Here is a 22831-nt window from a genome sequence, read left to right on the forward strand (position 1 = left end):
ACAACCAAGTGAAAACTGTGCCTGGATTGCTGACTGCAAACTCTACACCTCTATTATAAAACTAGTCATATAAAAAATGGATAATCCTCAAAAGTCTTTAAGAACATTCTACAAAGCATTCAGGAAGAATATCCCAAACTCCTGCCCCTTAAAACATTACCTGTTGTTTCCTTCTCTCCTCTTGAAGTTCTTGCTCCTTTAGTTTGAGCTGCTCTTCTAAATATTTCTGCTGGGAGAACAAGATCAGAATTCAGCAACAAACCAAAGTCAATACTTCATTATTTTTGCACCAGTTGAAAATCAGCTTTGTAATTATGGCACTCTGACACAATAGCAATTAAAGTAAAAAAAAATTTGGAGAACATCAATTTCTGGCAAACTTTTTCAGCAAGACAAAAAGATGAATAAAACTCAGTTCTGAACCCACAATTCTGGGCATCTGAAGGAGAAAGGAAGGAATAAACAATTTCTATTCTACCACAAAAAAGTCTTCACACACATACAATAAAACAAAGAATAAGAGACCCTATTCTGTCCCTAATTCTTGCAGGGTAAAAGAGTAACTAAGGAAGAAAATAATGCCCCTTAAAGATCAACAAGATCTCGAACGCTACAGGGATAAAAATCCCAGCCTATTCAGCCTCTCTGTGGAACTGCAGAAGGTGGGCGAGATACTAAATCAGTATTTTGTGTCAGTATTTACTCTGAAGAAGGGTATGGAAGCTAGAAAACTTGGAGAAATAAACTGTGGTATCTTGAAAAATGTCCATATTACAGAGATGGAGGTGCTGGGCATCTTAAAACACATGAAGTTGGATAATTTCCTGGGGCCTGATCAGGCATATTCCAGAATTGTGTGGGAAGCTAGGGAAGAGACCGCTGGCCCCATGTTGAGTTATTTTTATCGTTGATAGCCATGGGTGAGGTGCCGGAAGACTGGAGGGCGGTTAATGTGGTGCCATTATTTAAGAACGGTTGTAAGAAAAAGCCAGGGAACTACTGATCGGGTAGCGTGATGTCAGTGATGGGCAAGTTGTTAGAGGGAATTCTGAGGGAAACTATTTACATGTATTTGGAAAGGCAAAGACTGATTTGTGATAGTCAACAAGGCTTTTTGGGTGGGAAATTGCACCTCAGTAACTTGAAATTTTAGAAGACATGACGAAGATGTATGAAAGTAGAGCAGTGGATATTACTTTTATGAACAAAGTGTTCGATAAGGTTCCGCAAGGTAGGCTGGTTAGTAAAGGTTAGGTAACATGGAATCTGGGAAGAGCTAGCCACTTGGATACTAAATCAGCTTGAAGGCAGGAGACAGAGGGTGGTGGTGGAGCGTTGTTTTTCAGACTGGAGGCCTGTGACCAGTGCTGTGCCACAAGGATCGGTGTCTAGTGCTTAGAAAGGTTAGTATGTTTGCAAATGACACCAAAATTGGTGGTGTAGTGGACAGCGAAGAAGGTTATCTTCGAGTACAACGGGGCAAATGGAGTTTAATTCAGATAAATGTAAGGTGCTCCATTTCACAAAGGCAAATCAGGACAGGACTTATACATTTAATGGCAGGGTCTTGGGGAGCGTGTGCTGAATAAAGAGACCTTGGGGGGGGTGCAGGTTCATAGTTCCTTGAAGGTAGAGTCACAGGTAGACAGGACAACGAAGAAGGCAGTTGGTACACTTACCTTTGTTGATCAGTGCATAAGTTTACGAGGTTGGAAGGTCATGTTACAAACATTGATTAGGACACTTTTGGAATAGTTCAGTTCTGGTCTCCAGCCTATAGGAAAGATGTTATGAAACTTGAAAGGGTACCAAAAAGATTTACAAGGATGTTGCTCGGGCTGGAAGGTTTGAGCTATAGGGAGAGGCTGAATAGGCTGGGACTTTTATCCTGTAGCATCAGAGGCTGAGGAGATGGCCTTATACAGTTTTATAAAATTATAAAGGGGCATGGGCAGAGTGAATAGCCAGAGTGTGTTTTTTCCCCAGTGCGGAGGAGTCCAAAACGAGAGGGCACAGCTTTAAGGTAAGAGAGGAAAGAATTAAAGGGAATCTAATGGGCATTTTTTCCACACAGAGGGTGAAGTGGTGGAGGCTGGTACAATTACAACAACGTTTAAAAAGTGTCTGGATGGGTACATAAATAAAAATGGTTCACAGGGATATGGGCCAAATGCTGGAAAATGGGGCTAGATTAATTTAGATATCTGGTCAGCACAGATGAGTTGGAACAAAGGGTCTGTTTCCATGCTGTACTGCTCTATGACTCTCAGAACTGCAGAAGCTGGAGGTGGAGTCATACAGCATGGAAACAGAGCCTTCAGTCCAACATGTTCATGCTGACCATGTTCTCAAAATTAAACTAGTCTTCCTTGCCTGTATTTGGCTCATATCCCTTTAACCTCTCCTATGTGTGTACCTGTCCAAATGTCTTTTTAATGTTGTAGCCATACTTACATCTACCACTTCCTCTGGCATTTCATTCCTCATATGAACTGCTCTCGGAGAAAATGTCGAGCCTCAGGTCCCTTTTATATCCTTCGCCTCTCACCTTAAAAGTATGTCACGACATTTTATACTCCTAGGGAAAAGACCTTTGCTATTCATCTTGTTTGTGCCCTTCCTGATTTTATAAACCTCAAAAGGTTACCCCTCAACTTCCAATGCTCCAGGGAAAAAATTTCCAGTCCATCCAGCCTCCCAATCTAACTCCAACGCTCCAGTCCTGGCAACATCCTGAAAAAACTTTTCTGAACCCTCTCCAATTTAATAACATTCTTCTTATTAGTAGAGTGACCAGAACTGTACACAGTATTTCACATGCCAGCCCAACTCCTATACTCAATGGTCTGAGCAATGAAGGCAAGCGTGCTAAATGCCTTCTTAACATCCTGTCTACATGTGATGGAACTTTGAAAGAACTATATATCTGAACCCCTAGGGTGTCTCTATTCTACAACGTTACCCAAGGCACTACCATTAAGTGTACAAGTCCTGCTCAAGTATGCTTTACCAAAAAGCAATATCTGGCATCTATCCAAATTAAACTGCATCTGCCACTCTTCAGCCTATTGGAATAATTGATCGAGGTCTACTTGTAATCTTAGATAGTTTTCTTCACTATTGACTACAACTCCAAATTTTAGTATTATCTGCAAACTTACTAACCATGTCTCCTAAATGCTCAACCAAATTATTTATGTGAACGACAAACAACAGGAGACCTAGTACCGATACATGTGGAACACCAACTGTCACAGGCCTCCAGTCGGCAACAAACCTCCACCAGACTTTGGCTTCACAGTAGGAGACAATACTGTATCCAATTGACAAGCTCTCCCTCAATTCCATGTGATCTAACTTTATTAAATAGTCTACCATGTAGAACCTTGTCAAAGGCTTTACTAAAGTCCTTGTAAACATCATCTACCATTCTGTTCTTATCAATCGTTTTGCTCCATTTTTACAAAACTCAAACCAAAATCACTGGCGAAATTCAGGTAGTCTAGCAATATCTGTGGGAAGATAGCAGAGTTAATGTTTCGAGTCCAGTGACTCTTCATCTGACTTAATCACCAGACTTGAAACATTAACTCTGCTATCTTCCCATGCATATTGCTAGACCTGCTGAGTTTTGCCTGTTTTTTGTTTGAGTTTTTTTGAAGATGTAAGCAAAACGATTGATGACAGCAGAATGGTAGGTGGTGTCTACACGGACTTTAGTAAAGCCTTCGTCAAGATTCTGCATGGTAGACTGGTTAGTAAAGTTAGATCACGTGTGATTCAGAGAGAGCTTGTCAATTGGATACAAAATTGGCTTGACGGTAGGAGACAAAGGGTGGTGGTGGAGGAGGATTGTTGCAGACTGGAGGCCTGTGACAGTTGGTGTTCCACAGGTATCAGTGCTGGGTCTCCTGTTGTTTGTCTATCTTTCTTTCTATTGATGCTGCCAGGCCTACTGAGTTTCAAAACAATCATAAATTTCGTTTCTTGCATACATGCTTTCCATAGTAGAAAGTGGAAACGTTTAGGCAAATGAAAGACATTATACCGGCAATTTTACATTAAATCTTTAACATTGGTTTGGACAAGCAGAAACTATAAGTTGACTCATTAATAACATGGTGACATAATAAGTTAGCTTGCCTGTTTGTCTTGATCGATTAATCGCCGTCGGTTTTTCTCACGATTTCTTTGTTCTCTGGAATAACCCATAATAGGTTACATTGATACGAAGAAAACCTATAAAACTAAACTATTACCTGCAAAATATGTATCATAAGATAAGCACAAATTGTGCAATTTAAAAGCATTCTAAATCCCTAGAGACCCAGTTGTCATAAAACAGCTGCAACATTACTTAGCTGATTTACTATTCTGTGGTTTTTAACCAGGGAAGTCAGTTGTTTTGATACAGAAATGGGCCTTTTCACAATGTCCTCTGTCACCTTTCCTGATATATTAATGTTTGGTTCATATCAGACAGCTGCTCTCTTATACCTCACCCAAATGGCAATTCTTCACAGGCCTGCCTGGATAGTAAGCTTGAGTAGGCTATTCAAACAGGGGAAGCCATCACACGAATTCACTCTTGCCCATACAGACACACACTTCCAGCAGAGGCAAGTAGACAGCAATCAGGAATCTCAGACTTTAGAAATTCAGCCAAGAAAAATGTTATTTGGCCCATTGAGTCTGCTGTCACTCTCACGAGGTGATCAATTCTCATTTCATTTTGCTGCTTTTACATATATATCTTCAGTTTCTCTGTTGAAGTGCTTAACTTTGCATGCATTCTACATTTGAACAATGCTTTACGGAAAAAAATCCTAGTCTTCTTATGGTCTGAATAAGAATTAAAACTACAGAATTACAAACAAAAAGTTTGGCATGGGTTGGTTACACCAGAGGGTCGGTTTCCATGCTATATGACTCTAGAAGTTGGAGATACATCTAATTGGCTTGATCAATCTAAAATTCATATGAGCTTTCTCTTCTCTCCAAGTCCTTATAATCAACCCGTTTCTCAAATATTTATCCAATCTTGCCTTAGAAATTACGGTGGTGTCAACCATTACCTGTGGCAAAGTATTATAAGCTTTTGTAAGACAGGAAACTTTGGTAGTAATGGTAGTCTAGTGTGTTTATCCATTCAATGTTCTCAAGATACCAATCAGGGAAATGAGCTGCCTCCTGCAACATTTTGCAGAGGGCAGCCATACATAATGGGATCATGGTTAGAATCATGCTGTAGTTTGTCTCTCATAAGATGTCGGAGCAGAAGCAGGCCAATCAGTGCATCAAATCTGCTCTACCATTCAATGAGATCATTTCTTGCTTTTCCCTATAACCTTCGATTCCCTTAATAATTAAAAATCCACATTTCATATACTTAGTAACCTAGTCTCAACAGGCCCTACAGTAAAGAATTCCAGATTCACTATCCTCAGAGAAGAAATTCGCCTTAAACATGCAACCCCATATTCTGAGATTATGCCCCCTGGTACTCGACTCTCCAGTAAGGGAAAACAACCTTTACACACGCATCCTGTCAAGTCCTGTAAGAACCTTGAATGTTACAATGAGGTCACCTCTCATTCTTCCATATTCCAACCAGTATAGCCCCAAAGCACTCAACCTCTCCTCATAAGACAGTCCCTCCAACAGCTGGTATCAGCCAAAAGAGCTTTCTCTGGACTGCTGTCAATGTCAATATATCTTTCCTTAGATAAAGGGGCTCCAAATCATTCAAAGTATTCAAGCTGTGGTCTTACTAGTGCCTTGCATTGTTTTAATAAAACTGTCTTACTTTGGCTGTAGTACATTCACTTTCCTTATCCAAGTAATCTATACGTATAAAAATAAATGCAGCCCGAGCACTATTCCCTGTGACACACCACCAGGTTCATCCTGAAAATGGCTCTTACACTGTCTTTCATTAGTTAGCCAATCCCCTATCCATGCTAACATCCACCCTCCATCTTATTTAGCATAGTAGTTTATCAAATGGCTTCTGAAAATCCAAATGGATCAGATCCATAGCATACCCATTATCTATCCTGCTTGCTACCTCCTCAAAGAACTCTAGTCAAGTTGTTAGGTGTGGTTTCTCTTGTATGAAGTTATGCTAACTCTGCTTGATCATCCTGTATTTCTGGACGGTCTGCAGTTACATTCTTTATAATAGACTAACTTTTTCCAATAACAGACATTAAGCCGACTGGCCTGTAGTTACCTGTTTTTGTTCCCAAATCACTTTACAAATAAAGATATTACACTGACAGCTTTCTAAGTGTCCGGAATTTTTCCATAATCTAAGGAGGTTGATGTTCCAAAACAATTGTTATTTTTGTTTCTTGCATACATGCATTCAATAGTAGAAAGTGGAAACTTTTAGGCAAATGAAAGGCATTATACCAGCAATTTTACATTAAATCTTTAACATTGGTTTAATAAAACTCTCTTACTTTGGCTGTAGTACATTCACTTTCCTTATCCAAGTAATCTATACATATAATAAATAAATGCAGCCTGAGCTGTATCCTTGTAGCTATTTTCAATTGTGGAACAGGGTGTCACATTGTCCCTGTCTTGAGCAAATCAGCGACACAAATACTAGCCATTCTTTTGCCAGACTGGCCATCACTCTAAGCATCTTCTCGGCAGGTTTTTCAAGTATTTGTAAATGGGAAGGTCAGTGTTACTCATGATGTTTTATGTAATGGAACAATCCTGGGTGTCAAAAAATTTCTTTCAACATCGTTTTCACTTTCACTATCATAATTTCTTTTTAATCGTTTGGGGACGAGGGCTTCGTTGGCTGGACTGGTATTTATTGCCAATCACCAATTTCCCTGGAGAAGATGATGGTGGGCTGCCTTTTGAACCACTGCGGTCTATTCAGTAAGCCAAATGCTCTATCAGAAAGCGAGTGTCAGGATTTTGACCCAGCAACACCGAAGGAGGAGCAAGTTAGCTCCAAGTCAGGAAATATGTCACTGTTGCTCCGTCAAAATTTCATGTTAATTTTCCCAATCAAAGAAAATAACATTTCATTTTCCACCATGTAAAAGCCTTGGAGGATGTCTTTCAAAGAAAAAATCAAATTTCCTCAACCATAGAAACACAGAATTCCTACAATGCACAGAAAGTCCATTTGGCTCATCAGGTCTGCACCAACTCTCCAAGAAGCATCCCATTCCATTCCCATAACTCTGTAATCCAGTCGAAATGATCCAAACAACATAAATGGACGTACGTGGAATAGTGTAGGTTAGATGGGCTTGAGATCGGTATGACAGGGCGGCACAACATCGAGGGCCGAAGGGCCTGTACTGTGCTGTAATGTTCTATGTTCTAAACGTAGACACCATTATTATCAAAAGAACAATTGGACGGGTATATGAATCTTTCCTTCCCCCCACTCCATTCTGGGAACTACCACTCTCACCAGGGTATGCGCTTTATATGCCCTATAGGTTGCTTCAATATGACTTCTAATCACTTACTATACTGACAACGCAGGTGGAAACACGGGACCAACAGTTGCAGAGAAACACCACGGAACCCACTGATACACAGTATAAAGGCGTGGAGAAAAGAAACAAACTATACTTTATCAACCTGATCAAGTCCATGTTTGAAACATACTTTTAAGTCCATGATTTAGTTACAAATTTAAGAATGCATTTTGGTCTAAAAGATAGTCATGTACAGGGCTGTAAGGTTAAAGACCTACAGCAGCATTTAACGTATCAGGTCAATAATGTAAAACCTTCCATCAGGAAAAAAAACTTACAGCTTTTTATATGTTTTTTCGTAACTGGGAGTAACATCAATAGCATCTTCAGGTTCTTCTGGAACACTGCAGCTCCTAAGCAAGAAAACAAACATTCAATCAAAAGCAAGTTGATAGATGAAGGCAGAAAACACCAGCAACATCTTAGAAAGCAATAGATTAACATCTTGTGACATCCTTCGTGATGAGGGGTTCCATGTAAAGCATTGCTCTATCATTAACTTTCAAATGCTGGATTACCACACATTTCCTGTGTTCCACTTTTACAGGAACATATTCAACATTTGTGGTTTTACATGTTTGATTTGAACTAAAGAAAAAAAACAGCATGGATGTAATCATTTAAACTGCACTCTTATGCATTCTTTAAACAACTTGCACCTAAATTAATCCACTTGCACTATATTCTGCAGCGAATTAAATTTCAAACAAACACAGAAAAATACTTTTTCTTTAATAATTTGTAAATCATCTCTCAAATACTCGCATATTTCCAAACTTTAAAAAAACAGCCAAATTTGAAATACGGAAAAAGCATCATTATAGCACGAGGTCTTTTTCACAAAAAGCGTATTTGTCATGAAAACTACATTGCTTTAAAAAAAATTCCAGAATGGAATTTGTGCACCTGCAGTAAAACTCTTCCACATAATGCAGACCATTCTCCAAACATAGATAATGGGAACTGCAGGTGCTGGAGAATTCCAAGATAACAAAGTGTGAGGCTGGATGAACACAGCAGGCCAAGCAGCATCTCAGGAGCACAAAAGCTGACGTTTCGGGCCTAGACCCTTCAAACATGACCACTTTTCTTCAAAATGCTAATTTTCTAATAATAGAAGTCAGGAAAGTAGTGCCAAAAGAATTGTCAAAAGAAGCAGTTTGCGGATAACGGAGGTACTATATGCTGTTCTATAAATCCACACACACGAGAACTGCAGGAATTGTAACACAGCGTGGAGCTGGAGGAGCACAGCAGGCCAGGCAGCATCAGACCCGAAACATCAACTTTTCTGCTCCTCGGATGCTGCCTGGCCTTTTGCTCCTCCAACTTCAGTAGTTTTTACTATCTCTCCAGTAACTGTAACTTGTGCAAAAGATGCCTTTGAGAGAAAAGTCATCCAAAAATGAGGTTTTAGCTTGAACACTGATCACAAACCAGAGTTTAGGTGAAGTGAATGTAGGAAAAGACTTGTAGCTATCACCAGCAAATTTACTCATTACCCACTTTTCTTTTTGCCATACAAGCTTTTGGCAATAAGTTTTTTTAAAAAAAAACTCCATTTATAAATAATTAAAGCCACAAAATCATTAAATAAACTGGACTTGGAAGATCTGTGATTATAGTACACATATTCCATAAAAGTTTGATACTTCATTATTCCCATGTCCAGCCTTGAATGAGGCATCAAATGGTCTCTGTTTCCATTTTGTTTATAAACGTCTTTTGGAAATTCATGTGCGTACACAGGCAGAGTGCTGGTGCATGTCTTCATCCAAACTGTGAACAAAGTCGGTCTTGCTGGGGTTGTGGACATGACAGCTACAGAAATATTAGCACGACAGCAACCTTGGGCCTGCTGCAATATTCCAAAGAAAGCATAACACAAGCTCGTGAACAACCCTCATTTTCCCTTTAGGCACTTCACAGCACCTAGGCCTGGAGATTGAATTCTACAACTTCAGATCCAGACTGCATCACGCCTATTCTCCATTTTCCTCCACTTATTCCCTCCCCCGACCAACCACTCACACCCAGACCCCCACAGCTAAGTACAGTATTACTTGCGTCTTCATGGCTTTGCTCTGAACAGACCGGACCCATTCTCTCTTTCACACTTTAATTCACACCCATTTGACATCTCTGTTTCTCTATCATCCTTAAAAATCCATTTGTTTTCTGCATTAGGCATCTACATCATCTGTTCCCTTCACCCCTATTGAAAGTAAATAAAAACAATTTCCTACCCCTGTCAGTTTTGAAGGAGACACTCAGAACATTCACTTGGTTTCTCTCTCCACAGACGCTGCCAGACCAGATGAGTTTCTCCAGCACTGCATTTGTTTTGGGATTCTGCTTCCACTTCCTTTTCACGAAGGCAGTTTTTGAACAATTTTAAGGCAGAAATGTGTCGATTCTTGTTAGGCAAGTGGGTGAAAGGTTATTAGGGGCAAGTGGAAATATGGATTTGAGGTTACAATCAGATTGGCCACGATCTTCTCTAATGGCAGAGCAGGTTTGAGAGCTGCATGTTCTAATCCTGCTCCTTGTTTTTATTTTTCTAAAACAAGGGAATAGGTTTAAAAATCAACTCAACACACCGACACTTCAGAGAGTCCTTTGTACGAAATAAAAAGCAGCTCTAGATTAAATGTATACATCTGGGAACATAAAGGAAATTATAAACAACTGAAAAGACAAAAGAATTGATGAAGAAAGAAGTGCATAGTTGTCCAAAAATAATGAGATAATATGACCTGAAGCTTACAGACCTCTAATCCCCAAGTTTGCCTAATTATTATTTCAATGTTCTCTCCTTTTCGAATCTTCTTTTGACATGGTGCTTTGCGATTGGCCCTCATGTAAAATAGAGAAATAGAATGCTGTTTTGACATAAATATATGAAACTAATATTGAATGGTTCTTACCTAAAAGATGGATCTGGATTCATGCTGCAGAACCACTTATCAGGCAGCATATCTGGATCAATCCCATCTTGAAGCTTTCGCCATTTTAAACAGCCATCACATTGAGCCCAAACTTGATCAGGAAGCTTCCTGCAAAATAAAAAAGTTAATGTACAGTCTACACTTGGAAAAATACTATACACTTATGAATTCAAAAGGCAGAAATAAATTGCAAACCATAAACAAAACTGCGTTGAATTTTATCTATAAAATCTCCTGTGAAACTGACTCACAGCAAGATACTTAATTTCCAGCACCCAAGTGTAAGATGCTTATGTGTCATAAATCAGTGTCATATTTCAGTGGATAATTTTACTCTTGATGTTTGCATTTTTCTTGGCTGTTTTGTTTAAACCCTTATTGTGGCCCTTAGAAAGTTTAGCTGAGAAAACAGCAAACAAAAATATTTCAGAAGGAACTTTAGACAATTTCTGGAGAAGTAAAAGCAATGAATGTTTGATTGAATCCACTAATTGTATGTTGATTGGAACCAATTTACAATTTTTCAGCTTTAAATGTTGAAATAAAAGTTTATAAATGCAAAAATGCTGTTAAAGTGCGGCGTAAGTACAATTTTTTTTGACAGTAAATGTTCATTAAAGTTTTACATTTACAAGATCAACTTCTGAAATCAGATTCCAGACCCATGTTAGAACTCTGCAGTATCATGCAAGACAGAACTATCTTCATAGAATGATCTGAGTGGCTTCACAGAATGAAGCCACTCAGCCTGCACCAGTACACTGAAAGGGCTATTCAATTTACGTCAACAGCTAGCTTTTCTCCACAACCTTGTGCATTAGTGCTCATGTACAGACTCAATTTCTTTTTAAAGATTCCGATGAAAATCTAATTTCAGCACCTTTTTAAATCATGTTTTAGACCTTCACAACTTTGAAACTTTTTGACATTTTCCCCTAGATGTTTGGCCAATTATTTTAAGTCTGTGAAACCAACTATTCAAGATTGCGTGCTTTTCTAAGGTTTTTGAGTAGATTTGCATCTCAAGTTGTGGATGTTATGGTTGGTTGGCTTGCTGAGTTGGTTTGTTGTTCCGCAGACATTTCATTACCATGCTGGGTAACATCAACAGTGTGGCCTCCGATGAAGCGCTGTTGTGTTTTCTTGTCTGGTATATAAACTCTGGCGTCTGTTGAGCTGGATTACCTCACTTCAATTTTCCTTTGCAGTGGACTATATTTAGGGTCTAACTCTTTGTTTATTGATGGCCTTATTAGTGGAGAGCCAGGCTTCTCGGAATTCTTGTGCTCGTCTCTGCTTGGTCTGTCCCAGGATCCTGGTGTTGTCCCAATCAAACTGGTAATTTTCCTTATCTACGTGGATGCAGATAGGTAAGTATTGGTCATGTCTTTTTGTTGCTAGTTGATGCTCCTGTACTTTTGTGGCTAATTTTCTTCCAGTTTGTCTAATGTAATGTTTGTCGCAGTCTTTGCAAGGAATTTTGTTGGTTCTGTCCAATGTGGGCAACTGGTCTTAGGTTCAGGTTAGCAGTTGGCGTAGGGTTGAAGTGGGTTTGTTTGCTACTCTGATGCCCAGTGGCCGTAGGAGCCTTGCAGTCAGTTCAGATGTGTCCTTGATGTATGGTAGGTAGCGTGAGGAGTGCGTTGGTGTATGCAGTATCTTCCTGTTGTTGTTTGTGTAACAGGCATCGTCTGACCCAGTTGTTTGGGTATCCGTTGTCTTTGAATACTTGGAATAGGTACTCCTCTTCTTTTTGGCATAGTTCCAGTTGCTGCAGTCTGTTGTTGCCTGTTCAAATAGGGTTTTCATGCAGCTTCGTTTGTGGGTATTAGGGTGGTTGCTGTTGAAGTATGGCTTTTCTGTGTACTTTTGTCAGGAATTCCCCATTGGTCCTGCGTTCTAACATGATGTTCAGGAATGGGAGCTGTTCATTCTTTTCCTCTTCCCTGGTGAATTTGATCCCAGTGAGAGTGTTGTTTATTAGTTCATGTGTTTCCTGTAGTTCGGCGCATTTAATAATGACGAAGGTGTCGTCCACGTATTGGATCGATCGTTTCAGTTGGATTAGTTGAAGTGCCATGCTTTCAAGTCTCTGCATCACTGCATCTCTATTAGTCCAGAGATGGGTGGCCCCCATGGGCATCCTGTTGATCTGTTCATATATTTGGCCATTAAAGGTAAAGTAGGTTGTGAGGCATAGGTCCGGTCATTTCAGCATGTTATCTGTGGAGATGGTGTCATTTGGGTCTTGTTCTTGTTTTAGTGATCTTTCCAGTGTTTAAAGCCCCCAATCCTACGGCCTCCCGGAAGCACCCCTCAGAACCATAGTCTCCCTGCCAGGCATGTCATCACGTAGACTAGGCAAGGAGTTACAACAGAGACCAGTCAGCAAGTCACCCCACTCAACCCAAGAGTTCCTCAATTCCCTCAGGACACAAGAATAGACGACGACAAAACCATGGTGTCATTTTAGGTTACTGCCCTGCTCGCATGGATTGACATACCACTAGCAAGAGAATACTGGTTTCTTATGTTCTGAGAGAATTGAGAAACTCTTGGGCTGAGTGCATTCAGTGAGGTGACTTGCTGACTAATCTCTGCCCAGTACTTACTCATCTCCACCCACATGGATACGGAAAATCACCAGTTTGATTGGGACAACACCAAGATCCTGGGACAGCTCAAGCAGAGACAAGCACAGGAATTCCGAGAATGTTACCCAGCAGGGTAATGAAACATCTGGGGAACAACAAACCACTTCGGCGAGCCAAACAACCGCAACAATTGTCTTCAATGTTACAGAAACTAAACGTTAAAAGAAAAAAACCTCCCAGCAATTTAGATTTGCACTCGTCCAGACTGAACAAACCTTGGCATTCAAACATGAATTGTACACACTTCACAAAAGGGTTAGGAAGCTGCATGGGAATTGAAGGAGTCAGTTATATTTTTATTATTCATTCACAGAATATGGGAGTCTCTGGCTAGGCCAGAGACTTTATTACCCATCTCCAAATGCCCAAAGAGTATTGCTATGATCTGGAGTCACATTTAGGCCAGACTAGGTAAGGATGGCAGTTTCCCTCCCGAAAGGACATTAGTGGACCATGATGGGTTTTTCCAACAATTGACAATGGATTCATAGTCATCATTAGACTCTTAATTCCAGATTTTGTTTAATATAGAGTTCAATTCCACCACTTGCTGTTGTGGGATTCTAACCCAGGTCCCAAGGACATTACCTGGGTCTGTGGATTAAGTGTCCAGTGACAACACATGAGGCCATGTTAAACATACTAGTTGAACGAGTGATGTGTTTTTGTTAAAGTAGCACAAATACTTACTGTGATTCTTCTACGGGTACAACACTCTGAGGATCTTCTTGGTTTCTTTTATTCTTCTTCTCATTCCAGTAATCATTCAGCTTCAGTCCTAGTGCTTGAATCGTTAGTCTGTAATTAGGACAAACATGTAAAAGGTATATTCTAAGAAATGAAATACTTGTTTGCATTCAAGTCTTTTCCATACCCTGGTCTTGCCACGACTTGGGTGGCTTTCAGCATGGTTTATCCGTTCTCTCCTGCTCTCAGCTCTCCTTTTCACTTATCCAGCTGCTTTTTTTTGTTGTAGCCTGCAATCTTGTCTACCTACCCCTTTCATTTTTTTTCTCCCTGGGTTCTGTCTCCACTTATCCACTCACCTCTTCCACCCCACCCTCCAAACTTCATCTTCAGCAAAACGCCACTTTTCCAAAGGGCTATCAGACTTGCAACGTTAACTCTGCTTTGTGACCACAAATGCGGCCAGACCTGCTGAGGCTCACCTGCATTTCCTGTTTTTGTTACAGAGAATGGCTTAGTAGCTACCGCAATGTAGGTTAAATAAAAGTTCTGATTTAAATTTTAATTCTCTAGTTCTGTTTCACCAAGGCTGATAAAATCTTCAGCATTTAATCATCTTCTTAGTGTCTCACTAGTTTTTTTAAATACCTTTATGATTATGTACCAGTTTAGAACAGAGATAAAGCAGGCATGTTTTCTGTTTTTAGGGAAAAAAAACAAACACATCTTAACATGTCTTTTTGTGTGGTGGAACAACATATTCTCACTCCAGAAGGATAGACTCAGTATACAGCCAAAATTAGTTTGAACAAACATCAAACTCAAATGCAAAGGACAAAATGACTCTGCTGGACCTGTCGGCACCATGGCACTTTCCACTTCATACTATTAAGGATTCACAGCATATGAACCTTGTAGCTGCAGTGTCAGTGTAAAGTGTGTTGTAAGCATATCCTATACCACATTCTTGTTTTGGCTGCAAATGCACAAATTGCACATTTCAGAAAAATAACAAAGAAGACCCATCTAAGTGATTATACTTCTGGGATCGGAGATAGGAACTGCAGATGCTGCTGTCAGAGTCAACACAGTGTGGAGCTGGAGGAGCACAGCTAGTGAGGCAGCAGAGGAGCAGGAAAGTCAACGTTTCGGGTCGGGGCCCTTCTTCAGAACTTCTCCAAAATGTCAACTTTCCTACTCCTCTGATGCTGCGTGACCTGCTGTATTCCTCCAGCTCCATGCTTCGAGGATCACTGTGCTCCTAAGATCACTGACACAGTTTTGATACTGTTTACTGCGCTGTGATAGATGATTTATTCAAAGTTTTAGTGCGAAGACTAACAGTACACACTTGATGACTTTCAGAATTCCTCCATGGCCGGTAGGGAAGATAATTGTGAATTTATCAGAATAGGAATATATCTTAAAAACAACTTTTTATTTTGTTAATAGTCAGATATTCTCAGGTCGGCCACCAGAGGGTGTGTTTTGAGAGAGGAAAGAAGCACAGCAGTACTTCGGTATTGCATCGCATCAACAGAATTGCAGAATGATGCTGGTAGTTGAAGTTAAAAGTAGGGTTACAAGAATAGTGATGCCTGAAGAATGTAGAGAACCATGATCTTTTTTTTAATGTCAAAAACAGTCAGGTACTTGTACAAAACACAATTGAGCTCATCTATGCAAGTCTGGCCTATAACGATATGCTGTTGTCCCTTACCTTATCTTCTTTTCTTGCAAAACTAGAAATAATGAGCAAACTGGCCTTGGCACAGTACCAATTCACAACAAAAATAAACTCACACATCCAAAAATCAAAGTAAAACTCAAAGCTCCCAGAGCAACATCAAATTTTTTAAAAATCGATTGCAGTCAATTTAATGATGCATTTTTTCTAAAGAAGTATTAAAGAACAGTATGAAAATTGTAAACTTCTTATCCTCCATAAAAAAGGGTATAAATTTGTATAATGAAATTAAGGTCAGTGCGCACTTCAGTCACCTAGCTATAATTTTAAAAAACACATATGCATATTGTAATGACAATAAGATAGCTTCCCAACATTGAAGTTTTACCTATACTCATTTGTATAATCAAAGTCTTGTTTATTATGTGTTGGCTTAAGAAAGTTGCACTCAATAATTCCAATAACACCAACTCCCATGTTGTTTGCCTGAAAGGAAACAGTAGAATGGACTCATTATTATTACTTTAAATACAGACAACAAATGCAAATGATAATTTTAAATTATGACTGACTTTACAATTAATAGATGCACTTACTCTGAGCTGACAGCCAACTTTCTCATAAGACTTAATCAGTCTATTTTTATGGTACATCATTATTCCAAAATGTTCTTTATTTCTCCAGTTAAAGCCAAAGGTTATTTTTATGTTTTTGTTCTTAAACAGCATTAAGGAAATTGTAAATACAGCTGTATTTGGAATGTAAATTAAATGAACACTCACACTTTCAAATATTCTTTCTCAAACCCAAAAAAAAATTAATTTTCAGTCATATTGACTCCTTGATCGTGACTTGTTTTGACAAATAGTTGGAAGTGGCCAGGCGCCATCAACCCCCGAAACCTTAAAAAAGGTTACTGGTGATGGAAAGAATATTAAGCCCAGCACTCCTGCCGCAGGAACGTATCCAAAGTTAGAAGAGTCTGAAGAAAGCAAGGATCAGGTTATGGATGATACTCTCTTGGCAGCTGCCCTTAGGGACCATCCTCCTGCCATAATGACCCCTTATCTAATGACCCGCCATCTCTCCCACCTCAGGTCACCTCTTCTGACACAGTCGGGTCCAGAACAGAAGGTGTTGGGCAGCCAAACGGGACAGTACCCCCAACAGTGTTCCTAAGGAACCCATTAGTAGTACGGTTGAACAATACCCCCGCATGACGATAGGGGAAGCTGCTGTATTACTCCCCTGGCCCCCCTCAAAGGCCCAAATTATGATAAATGAAGCCCCGAACTCCCTAAAAAACTGTCCCACTTCTTAATTGGTTAAACAGACATGTCAAATTTATAAGCCCTTGCCCAGTGATGTGCTGATACTGCTGAAGGTTGCGTACAGCACTTCCTGGCCAGCTGTTAAAGATTCCCACCAGGGCTTGAGGGTGACTGGGCCCCTGATGACGCCCTTCAGAATCAGGGAAATGAGAGCAGAGACACTTGGCTCTGGACACGCACTAAAGATGCCATGACTAATGGAGCTATGCAACATATTGATTTTGGGGAGGTGACCCACTGCATTCAGAAAAGGTGGGGGGGGGGGGTGGGGGGGGGCGTAGTGGAAAGCAGCTGACAGACTCCATTACTAGGTTTAAGGATACTTGGGAATCCTCAGCAGGGGTGGTGCTGGAGCAATTTGCCATCCAAACCCTCTTGAATTACCTTGAACTTAACACAGCCCATGCTTTCAAATTGGCTAATCTGACATGGCAGCAGCGAGGATGGCAAGAAATCCTCACGTCCCTGATTATTATGGACAGGCAGGATTTGTTCACCAAGTGATCCGGTGAGCCTAAAGGCCAATTCGCCCAGCAGGTCCACCTCGAGGGGTCACGTGGAAAGACACAAACTCCAAAATGAGAATTGTGGTCAGTGGTAGCAGGGTAGGGATAAAGGACAGAATGTCTGCCAGCGATGCGGTTAGAAGGGCCACTGGGCTAGGCACTGTCATAATGAGCGCTGGGGCATGTACTGTCGATTAGATACCAACTACCCCTTTTTCTTTTAATAACACTTCCCATCATGGGCAATTTGGTTGCCATGGAGGGGCAGTCTTATAGGCTGCAATGATCAGATTGTCCTCCTCTCCCCGTGAGTACACCATGGCTGAAACTGAGATCGAAGGGAGACAAGTAGACTTCCTGACTGATTTCGCCACAATGGTCTCATCTGTGTTCCCCTCTGTGGGCCTGCCTTGTAGTTCCAAAAAGATTTCCACTATAGGAGCAGCCAGGACTCCGATGGTTGAACCCTTATCCCATCCCATTCCTATACAAATCGGAAACGATAATTAGAATGAGATCTTTGTAATTGCCAAACATTCCCCTGTCAGCCTATTGGGTCACCAAGCGCTCTGCAAGCTTGCAGCTACTACACATTGCACTCAGCAAAGACTATTCCTCGAACTTCTTGAGCATTCCATCCCTTTGGCCTACTGTATGTTACTCAAAGAATCTGACAACCCGAACTGTACCCCTGACCTATACTGTTGGCCCCTACAAAATAACCCCCTTGAGAAGATGTTAGTGTGCCTCTGTGCAGCCCTAACAGTAGCAACGAATGTTTACGCTACTTGTGCCATTTGCTCAGTACGAGCAGATTACTTGCCAGAACCCATTGTACAGCGCTATTTTCAAAACACAGATTCCAATTCCTATGTTCAGTGGGCAACCCCTTTTTCTTAATGATCCTGATACCGTCTGTTTTGGCAGTCACATTTATTTCAGTGTTCTGGGTTTGGGAGCTGCCACTGATCTGATGCACCCCCAAGGATCTCTGTTTCAACTGGGGCCCACATCAGTCCCTCATATCACCTTGGCTATTAAGGCCCCAACGAACCCTAACAGATTGGCCCCAGTGCAAAAGCACTTGCCAGAGGAATATCCACTGCGTTCCATCACAGTTCCCCTGTCGCCTTTGGCACTGTTTTGGTTCATGACCTTTCCGCCCACTCAGGTCATATCATGCTGACTTGAGTGTCCTGGCTCGTTATCTTTTGCTGATTTCAGCCATCTTCCTTGGTAGATTTGTTCTTCCCTCTCCTTCTGCAGTCTATCCCTTTCTCTTTATAGGCTCTGCACAAGAATCATGTTGGGCTTGTTTCTTCCTCTTCACTCCATGGGGTTAATGTTCACTCCAGTACACCTCTGCCCTCTATTTGAGAGTATAGGTTACCTTCAGAAGCAGAGGAGGGTATAAGGCCAATCACTGATGAGCTTTTGGCCCAAGGTGTTTTGCGTCCAGCCCAGAGTCCTTGTAACACACCCACTTTGCCCATTCCTAAACCACAAATTGTTACAAGACTACAAAAAGCTTAGATCATGTTGTGCAATGTTGACTAGAAACTTAAGATACAATCTGCTTAAAGTTAATGAATCAACAAACAAAAGTTGTGAGATCATGACAGACGGCCTGTCTTGGTGTGGTGGCAGGAGATGTGGTAATGAGTGTACATGCTTGCGTGCATGCAATAACTATTTCGCAAGTTGCCTCTATGTATAAATACTGCTCCAATTCTGCAACCTACAGAGATCGCGGACCTGATGACTTGACGGTGGTGGCTCCCTGTGACATCACGAATAGAGCCTCTTTGTTTCAAAGTCTGAACTTGTGTGCTTAAGTAAATGTCTTCGATATATTTGCTGAGGTTTTACTGCACAATGTACTACTGAAATTTCTCATTGCTGTCAACATTTCACCATGAAAAATGTACACTTTATAAAGTGGCATATATTTTATCATTTACAGGTTCACCTCCCATGTTATTTTGTTAAATTTACTAAAAGAAAAGGATACAATAAACATTGGTTTGTATATATCATGTTCAATGTGAGCCAGACTTTTAGAAATGAGCTGAGTTTTGACTTTCACTCCCAGAAGAATGATCTGCATCCGTGGCTTCAGGTACAATATACTACAATAGGCCTGAAAAAAAAAACAACAACCTCTAAGTATGAAGTGGAAAATATCTCAAATATTCTTTAACTATTCAATGACCATTCTCATGAACATCATCTATAGTAAGCTAATTCCAATATTAAATTTTATTTCAAATTCTCAGATTAAATAAACCAATGGCATGGAACAGAACGTCAGAATAGACTTTTTCTCAATGCACCTTAATAATCAATACTTATTTAGAAGTAGTTATTCTCTTCACAAGGCCATATGTGTTTTTAAAATATTTTGCACATTGACACTTACTTGTCAGGAAAGTTCAAATTACTACAATTCAAATCAGAAACAAAACTAGTTGGTAGTGACTCAATTTTATTTACTTGGACAATCAAATTTCAATCACAAACTTCCTGGCCTTCCAAAATACCAACATAAGCAACTAAGCTTGCTGGCAGCATTTCACTTTTAACTTACTCTTAAAGAATAATCACTTTCAGGCACAATTTGATCCATCCGTTCCTGTCTTTTGTACTTTCTTTTTCCTGCGTCGTCATCTAAATGATCTTCGGGAATTCTGATGTCATGCTTATCAGATTCAAAGTCAAACTCTGGTTTTCCATCCTTGGTTCTTGAAATAAATTAATACTATTAAATCTGTACCTTAAGTCTATGAAATTTAACAAAACTCTCTCAAAAACTACTTAGAGCTATATAACTGGTCATTCACAGAATAAAAAGTTAACAGACCTGCTAGTAAAGATGCTCAAACTAAGGAAGATTTTAATAAGGAACAAATTTCTATCAATCACTGAGTCAGTAACTTGAGTGTATCTGTTCAGGATCATAAAATAAATGAAGAGATATACAATTTATTGTCAAAACATCAAATATCTACCAGAAAAGAGAGTGGTTGAAGCAGAATCTAACTGCCCAACTAGGAAAGGGAAACTGGATCAAAGTTTAACTTATTTTAAAATAAGGGTAGAGGGAAGAACAGGAAACTGTGACTGAACAGACAGCACTTTCAGTGAGCCAGTCCAAAAGTGGTTAGCCAAAGTGCCTCCTTCTGCATGTAAAGTCTCATTATGCAATGAGTGTATCAGTGACCAGAACACAGCTATTTTTAAAAAGTCCATCGATGAGTGCAATCTACTGTGTCTTGCACTGTGATCACTTCTTTCTAGTGAAATTGTTACAAAGTACAAATTAACAAAGTTTAACTTACGTTCTTATATTCCAAATTATAATCCTTGTCCCTCGTTTTCCAGAAATAGCATCCAGTTCTGCCAGGAGCTCTTTTTCCGTGTTAAATAAAGAATATTGTAAAATTGCTTTCAAACTTGACTGCATATCCTCACTTAAAAGCTTTTGTAAGACTGGTGTTAAAGAATGTAACCATATATTCAAATAAATAGCAGTTTGTAACTCTTGCAGCATATCAACATTTCTCAGCTTCCCAATATGTTTTGCCAAACTTTGAAGATCTTTTCAAAGAATCTTGTGAACATAAAAATATCTTCTGACAATGCATAAAAAGCACAGAAAGCCTGAAAAAGGAGGAATGATGATCGAAGCTCAATAGATGAAGCTGCAGTTTTGGAATATGAAAATGTATTATTTGATACATTATTTTGGATTATTATTGACTGAACACATACTTGGCTCTTTTTTAGCAAGAACATATTACAAAGCACAGCACTCTAGCCACAGCAGGGGAAAAAAGGAAACATTTGCAAAGAATACAAGTTGCTTTTCTGTATAAGATCAAATGACTCAATCTGTGAATGTACAAAGCTACTGGATTGGAACATGAAGAAAGATCTTGCCTCAAGCAACAGATTTTATCCTCTTTCTCCAAAAGCTTTCTAATAAAATTGGAGAGTTCAAAACCCATCAGACACTTGATCACGAGTGGAGGGTTCTTAAAGGGAGATGTCTTAATTGTTGCAGCCAGAGACTTCTTTAAAACAGAATGCACAATTCACCACCATTGCTTCTAGAAAAACAGAATTCAGATTGCCTGAAATCAAAGACTACTCAGTAGAAATAGGTGGAGAGTAAAGTGACTTTGGCTACAGTTCAATATTTGGACAATCTGGGAAGTTTTTTTTTTACATTTAGCTGATACTTGGCCAAAAAATCATAATGTAACATTTTGCAGAGATTTTTTAAAATATTCTGCTCCTGCACTCAGAGCTTGTGTGTGTATGGGTACAATGGTTTCAAGAAGAGTAGTTGCATGCATTTGCACAGTTTAAACCATTCTTAATAATCTTTATATTTTTGCTTGCCTAATATTTTGTTTGTATAGTGTTAATTTGCCCAGTCAAAACAACATATGGGAATGGCAAGTATACATAAATCACAACTCCCAACAAACATTAAACACCAATAATCCCACTCACCAACAACATTAAAAATTGCAGAGGACAGGCCTGCAGAAAAAGGGCAGATAATGCAGTATCTGAAACAGCAAGTCTTCTAATCAAGAACAAATATCTCCAACAGAAAAAGGATATTGTTCATGTTGAATGAGACAATCGGTACAATCACATTTTCTGCTTTTATTGCTTCAAGATAAGTCTGCGACAAGAAGCCTACACTACATGTTTCCCCATTTTTTGTAAAAACAGTTGCATCTTTTCCCAACCGCATGGATCCAGACTTGAAACCATTGCCATAAAGCCCAACAGGTGCGTGTCCATTTACTGCAACTTTATCACTGAATCCAAAGCTGGGAGGAACAAGAAATAAAAGATAAGAATTTAAAGCTTTCAAGCTAAAATAGTGCATCCCTTTTCACATTTTAAAATAATAAATAAGAGCAAAACCACTTAGCATTGCAGTACAGGTTTGAGGGGACAGGATTCACAACCTCAGAGTGAAGGGGCGACGCTTTAGAATGGAGATAAAGCGGAATTTCTTCAGCCAGAAGGTGATGAACCTGTGGACTCATTGCCACAGAAGGCTGCGGAGGATGTGTTATTGAGTACTTTAAGGTTCTCAATTAGTAAAGGGATCGAAGATTTGGGGGAGAAGGCAGGAGAACTAGGTTGAGAAATATATCAGTCATGATCAGATGGCAAGGAGGCTCAATGGGCTAAATGGCCATTCTGGTCCTGTATCTTATGATCTTATCTGCTTCTGTTCCACAAAGCTCATTGTATACAATTCACAAGACAATGTGTTGTGTTATCACAATCTAGTTACCTTGTATGTATCCTCATACGAAGGCAAACTATTCTAGTTTATAGTTTAACTTCAAAACAGCAGAGCTACTGTTACAGCTAAAAATCTTCCTTAGCCATTTTATTTCAACTGAGAACCAGTTTCAGCCAATCTGTACTGCTTTGACCTTACTGGGGCAGCCCTAATAAGATCAATTACT

The 22831-nt window shown here is 39.8% G+C and overlaps 1 protein-coding gene across 5 annotated transcripts in view; it reads right to left on the bottom strand.

Moving 5' to 3' along the window:
- The window catches only part of morc3a (MORC family CW-type zinc finger 3a), a 60747-nt gene that overhangs the window by 27526 nt on the left and 10390 nt on the right, over window positions 1–22831 (bottom strand). For 3 of the 5 annotated variants that reach the window (XM_059650172.1, XM_059650170.1, XM_059650174.1), the window contains exons 4-14: window positions 21962–22177; window positions 20669–20812; window positions 19918–20071; window positions 19342–19470; window positions 16090–16209; window positions 15882–15979; window positions 13810–13917; window positions 10445–10573; window positions 7796–7870; window positions 4144–4198; window positions 161–229 (exon numbers count right to left, since the gene is read on the bottom strand). In XM_059650172.1, the coding sequence (XP_059506155.1) occupies window positions 161–229; window positions 4144–4198; window positions 7796–7870; window positions 10445–10573; window positions 13810–13917; window positions 15882–15979; window positions 16090–16209; window positions 19342–19470; window positions 19918–20071; window positions 20669–20812; window positions 21962–22177 (1297 nt within the window). The remainder of the gene's footprint in view (window positions 1–160; window positions 230–4143; window positions 4199–7795; window positions 7871–10444; window positions 10574–13809; window positions 13918–15881; window positions 15980–16089; window positions 16210–19341; window positions 19471–19917; window positions 20072–20668; window positions 20813–21961; window positions 22178–22831) is intronic. The other 2 variants (XM_059650173.1, XM_059650171.1) reach the window with 1 other exon arrangement.

Source organism: Stegostoma tigrinum, chromosome 12 (genome assembly GCF_030684315.1).
Source record: "Stegostoma tigrinum isolate sSteTig4 chromosome 12, sSteTig4.hap1, whole genome shotgun sequence".
NCBI classification, from domain to species: Eukaryota; Metazoa; Chordata; class Chondrichthyes; order Orectolobiformes; family Stegostomatidae; genus Stegostoma; species Stegostoma tigrinum.